Source organism: Cynara cardunculus (assembly GCF_001531365.2).
Source record: "Cynara cardunculus var. scolymus isolate 2C chromosome LG 2, CcrdV1, whole genome shotgun sequence".
NCBI classification, from domain to species: Eukaryota; Viridiplantae; Streptophyta; class Magnoliopsida; order Asterales; family Asteraceae; genus Cynara; species Cynara cardunculus.
In genome coordinates, this window is record NC_037529.1 from 24,897,495 (window position 1) to 24,903,404 (window position 5,910).

The 5,910-nt window shown below is 36.1% G+C and overlaps 1 protein-coding gene across 1 annotated transcript in view; it reads right to left on the bottom strand.

The window, feature by feature from the left end:
- Positions 1-2,593: 2,593 nt before the first annotated feature.
- The window catches only part of LOC112507684 (DEAD-box ATP-dependent RNA helicase 50), a 12,616-nt gene continuing 9,299 nt past the window's right edge, over positions 2,594-5,910 (bottom strand). The window contains exons 4-8 of the mRNA XM_025112348.1: positions 4,390-4,577; positions 3,730-3,943; positions 3,535-3,666; positions 3,296-3,456; positions 2,594-3,000 (exon numbers count right to left, since the gene is read on the bottom strand). Coding sequence (XP_024968116.1) covers positions 2,775-3,000; positions 3,296-3,456; positions 3,535-3,666; positions 3,730-3,943; positions 4,390-4,577 — 921 coding nt within the window. The 3' untranslated portion in view covers positions 2,594-2,774. The remainder of the gene's footprint in view (positions 3,001-3,295; positions 3,457-3,534; positions 3,667-3,729; positions 3,944-4,389; positions 4,578-5,910) is intronic.

A 5,910-nucleotide genomic window follows, 5' to 3' on the forward strand; every position in this document is an offset into this window, starting at 1 on the left:
TGAAGATGATAATATCCATGATTAACATCATCCATAATAAAAATGATTAATCAACCTCTCATAATTACAAAAAAATGAACAAAATGAAAAATTATGATTAGTTGAATGAAGTTTGTACGGTTTGTACAAATTAGGTGGTTTTTATTTGAACGCTCCCCTATATATATATATATATATGTGTGTGTGCGCGCGCATGCACGCTTGTAAGTTGATGATTAACACAAGCTTTTCCTTCAATTGATATTGCTCTCTTATACTTTCTCCTATAAAGAAATCAGATACTTCGGAGTACATTATCAAGAGATTTGATGGTCAAATCTACATCTGTTGTGACAACGACCTTGCAAACCTAAACCCATACGACCTCAAAATGCTGCTGAGCTACTATGTACCTAACTTCGACACAACCAATAATTGCAATATGGATTATAGAGAGATCATAAGGGCTATGGGAGAAAGGATTAAGCAAAGGGCTTCGGTTGATCCAGAAGCAACCAACACTTAGGGAGTTTGTTAAGAGCAATATTTTCAACGTATATCTCAATATTTTGTTACCAATATTTGAACAATCAAGTCCCTTTTAGCATATTTTGTATGATCAATAAATCATTGGTACTATAGTATATTTACAGCTTGCATCATAACTTCTTTTCGTTTTTGCTTTTTGCAACGGGGATGAGTTTGTCTAGCTCATAGAGTGTGTGTCCACAAAATCTGATCAATTCTTCATTTCTTCATCATCAACAATGGCAGATTCATGATATGGCATTTAGAACATCAAGAACATAGAGAGAGGAAAAGTCAAACTCTTCAATTCAGTCAAACCTCTATTATACTAATGAATATTACAAATGAGCTCTTCTCATCCTAATTACAAAGATTAAACCATATTTATATCGTCAAACATACAAAGACAAAGTCAAAGTCAAACCTATAAGAAAAGTCAAACACGCTGACTTTTTACAATTAGACTATTTATAAACTTTCAAGACGAATACAATTAATACTGATTTCTCAGTCCTAACATAGAGAACACCATGCACTCGGCTTCTTCGAAGTACCGCCTTCATCTTCCACTGTCACTTTCTAAAGTCTCTATCCCCATTCCACCTCTCAATCTGAAGCATGAAGCTACATACGAACCTTTAATGTTGTTGGGTTCAAGAATGTGCTTTAAAGTTGTATTGAGGTTCTCCCTTTGTAATGTTTTTGTAATAGTTAGCATTTACTATTTCCTTAGTATAAATAGGATTTAGTTTTCTAATTGTCATTAGTTCAGTTGTTAATCTGATTAGTGTTGTTAATCTCATTGTAATTCTCTCTCAAGAAATCAATAGAAGATTTGGTGAAAATCTCTCTCTACTCAATCTTGTTCTTGATCTTGAAGAATTAATTCTGATTTTGTATGATTTGGGAACTTCAAATGTAGGTAGAATAAGTGTTTGATGATGACTTACCCAAGTTTTCTTTTTCTTTTGGAGATAACCATCACGTTGTTTCTAATAGTGTTTGAATATGTTTCACCGAAAACATCAATAACCATACCTCTAATACCATTGTTTGGGGGTTTTGAATACTACAAAAGTCTCAAAAGCAAAAAAAAATATTTATTAACGATAATCAAGTATGTGATGCCATCAACAGCTAAGGCAGAAAATAAGATAGGATCAAAAGCACAACGAATAATCAACGAAAATATTGCAACACAATATTTACATGGTTCCACCAGCGGTGTGGTAACGTATGTTCACAATGGAAAAGAACTTTTATTGATGAAAAATACCCAAATACTGAAGAGAAATTAGAAGCGAAAACACTAAATTATGTTTAATCTCTCAATATTTTCTCAATTTAAACTAGGGTTTATAAGCTCTCAATTTCATTTTCTACCTGATGGGAACTCATGGGGTTATTTATGCTAATCTCTATCTGGAATATGCTAAAAGACTAGGAAAACATAATTATCGTCGCACGCCATGCTTGATTATAAGGTGTGGTCATGTCTAAAACCCCAACAATTTCTATTTACAATATACCACTAGGTCTACTTGTGCTTGATTATAAGGTGCGGCTATGCCCAACCCAGTAACTTTTTGTTTTGCATTTCCTTGTTTTGTACAATTTTCATCATCAGTCTCATCTTTATAATTTTTGTTCCACCTATTTTGGAGGTAGATATGGTGGTTGTGGGGGAGGTAGAGGTGGATGGCGATGGTTAGTCAATGATGGTGATGGAGGCGGCCATTGGTGGTTGTGGTGACAAGAATGGGCGGTGGTGATGGCCGATAGACGATGGTGACAATTTAACCAAATATCATTTTAGGGTTATTATCAAATAAGTTGATAACTTTTTAAATTTGTTCTATTATTGTCTCATCTTGTTCCACCTACTTTGCTGAAACAATAAAAAACTTTATAGCCCCCGTCTCTATCCCATGTCATGCAAACGAATTTTGTCATGTATTATCCAATCCCATATACTAAGCGCAGCCATAATGTAGCCGGCCCTTGATCAGCTATTTAACTGGTCCTTGATGTCTATTTCTACTCCCATTTTGGAACAGAACCATTAAACGTCAGAAAAGAAAAAGGGTGAAGAGGGCAAAAAGGAAAGACGCATCTTCTTTCCAACTTGCTATTGTACTTTATGGCATTTCATCCACTTTTCTAGTTATTTCCTCTGCTTAATCAATACATTATACAATATCAAAATGTAGCTCCTCATATTGGATGATAATGGACTGCTTCTGATGAAAGGTTAACCTTTTGATGACTCATATGTCTGATGGAACATCATGCAATGGGTGGCCTTTTCGGTTTCTTTCGATAATTCTCCGTGCAAGAGAAACTTGTTTTCCTACCACAAATACAAACGCCTTCCCTTTCCCTCCAGCACCCCTGGCAGTTCTTCCAACACGTCGCACATACTCACTTGGGTCACGAGGGAAGTCAAACAGCACCACTTGGTCAACTCCCGGAATATCAATTCCTCGGGACGCTCTGCATAAGATAACATGAAATTGAGGAATCTATGGGGATGTTGGGTGAACTTTCATCAAGTCCTGTATGGACTAAGCTAAATTGTTATTCTCTTGTGTTGAATACACAATTTGAATGACAGAAATGCCCTTGGTCTAGATTAAGCACCGGTTAAAATAATATTTGATAGATGGGCTTGGTACGCAGGACAAGATAAAATAAAAAACATCCCATGTTTGGTAAGGTTGGGACAACTAGTTCAATCCGGTCCAATCCCATCCACATACCAAACAAACAGAAGAAAATAGACCATTACCTGTCTGTGCAAACTAAAAATAAGGAGCTATCTTTCAATCGAGACTGGCAGAACTCCTCCATATTTGCAACTCGTAAATCTTGTGCCAAAGCAGCATGAAATGGCAACACTTTTCTATTGAACCTCCTTAACGCATTTTCAACCTTTCTGCACGTCTCAATCTGCAATTTAACAAACGAGTACAAAATGACCGTATATACAAAACAAATGATCATCTTTTGAGCAATCTTTTAGCTTACTTTGTTGCAGAAGATGATCATTTTGGTAACAGGACCCCCGTCCACTAGTTTCAGAAGAGCGGATTTCTTGTTGAGAAATGCTGTATCCGGAGTTTTTTCCATTCCCTCCTCTCCACTGCAATCAACGAGTATCTGCAATCTACCCACAAGTAAGTATTCATTCAACCAAAGACAATCAGGAAAAGAGCCATATACCTCCTCAAGACCAGAGCTTGTACGGTGCACGCCAGGTCCCATGATAACTTGAGAATCAGGAAAATTTTCAACTAGTTTATTGTATATGATGACTGGTAGAGTTGCAGTGACAAATAGATATTGGGTGGTAACAGGTGACAAATTCATCAAACTCTGCAATGCTTGCTGAAAATCCTCATCCTTGAAGAGTATGTCCACCTCATCCAACACAGCACTGACAACAAACAATATATATATATATATATTAACATTACAAATTACATTCATAATCTATATATATTTTCTGATCCTGATCCTGATTTGTGTGTTGTTGAGTATTGGCTAAGGTACTAGTCGTTTCAACGAACAAACAAGGTAACATAAGTGTGCATAAAACTTATGGTTTTAATAGTGGACGAAAAGGATTGTGTGAGAATAGGAGTTAAGGCGACAAGTGTAAGAAGGGATTTGATCACTTTTAATTACTTGGTTACCCGAAGTCATCTATGTAAGTGATTGTGATAGGGATTTTGGTCAGAAAAGTAAGGACCTTAAGAACCCTCAATGATGCTACGATACAACAGTAATTAATCAAATATTCAAACAATTATATTACAAGTCCAAAGTCGATTGATGCAATTTTCAAACAATTATAATCAAGACTAAGAATATGATTAGTACCATTTAAGGCTCGTTAACTGTAAGAACCCTTCTTCAACCAAGTATAAGAAGCGACCAGGTGTAGCAATCAGAACATCTAACTCATTCCGAAGATTCTCCAGTTGAGTTTTCTGTCGAAAACCGCCTGTAGCAATCATAGACCGGAATGGCACACCACACTTTGACATCAGTCTGCAATTGCGTAATACCTGCAAAAATTGAGTCTCTCATACATTCAAGACCTGCAACTCACCAAATTAACTCCGGTAGACCTATAACCAAAACCCTAAATCCGTCTCCTCAAAGAGGAATCGCCCTAGATCTGACATTAGAGGGACCACCGCCACCATGGGTCAAGATTACAACTCTTTTTGAGGTATATAAACATTTACATACGGCAAATACTTAAGCACACTCGTAACCTTTGGTGAGGTTTGAACCCTTGACCTCCTGGGAGGCTACCGCTGGACCAACGGCCCTTTGGTTACTAAAGACTAAAATTTCTTGCAACTATGATCACTTTGTAATAACCGGATGCTGGTTATCACCCAAGGTAATTAATATGTGATTATCTRATTAAATGATTACGTGATAGCATGATAAATTGATACGTTTGATCATGCTGGTATGTGAAAATTAATTGTATAATGTGGTTATGTGTATCAGAATATGTATATATGTAGAAATATATATATAATATTTTACACACATGCATATTAGGAAATGCATAGTGTGTGTGGATCTATGTATGTGTGCATGGTTTTGAGTATACATGCATGTGCATGAATTGGTTATTATAAAAAGGGGCTGTTAGCCGACTTTCTAGTTTTGGAAATGTATAAAAGGAGGGCTTAGCCTCCATATTTCTTCTTCTTGCCTTTTGATAAAATTGTGCGATTTAAATAAGAAGAGTTGACCGGATTGCAAGTGTCTGATTTCAAGATCAAGTTGATTTCAAGTGTTTGATTTCAAAAGCTTGTTAAGGTGAGTAATTTCTAAACTCTTTTTGCATAAAACTTTTATTGGTTTTATATGAATCTTGTTTATTATTTGAATGAAATCAAAGAATTTTGCTTAAGGATTTTGTCTGGACAAAGCTTGTCCGGATTGTTTTAAATTGGTCAAAGGTTGGACGATGTATTGTCCGGATTAATTTAAATCGGTCAAAGGTTGGACGATGTATTGTCCGGATTGTTTTAAATCGGTCAAAGGTTGGACGATGTATTGTCCGGATTGTTTTAAACCGATCAAATGTCAACCGGGTTATGATTGGTAAGAATAGTTATCTTTTTGAACTGAGAAGTAGGAATACAACCATTTGGCGGCCGGATTGTTTTAAATCGGTTAAGTTGTGAGCGGGGTATTGTCCGGACTTGTTATCCGGACAAAGATGTTGATTTTGATTCTAAGTGTTAATCGGTCAAGCTTTATGCGGTGTGTTGTCCGGATTGTTGACCGGAGATGAAGTCCGGCTAAATCAAGTGACCGTATTTGAAGTGATGCCTTGTGTTTTTGATAAGAAATGTTATTTTATCATAAAAA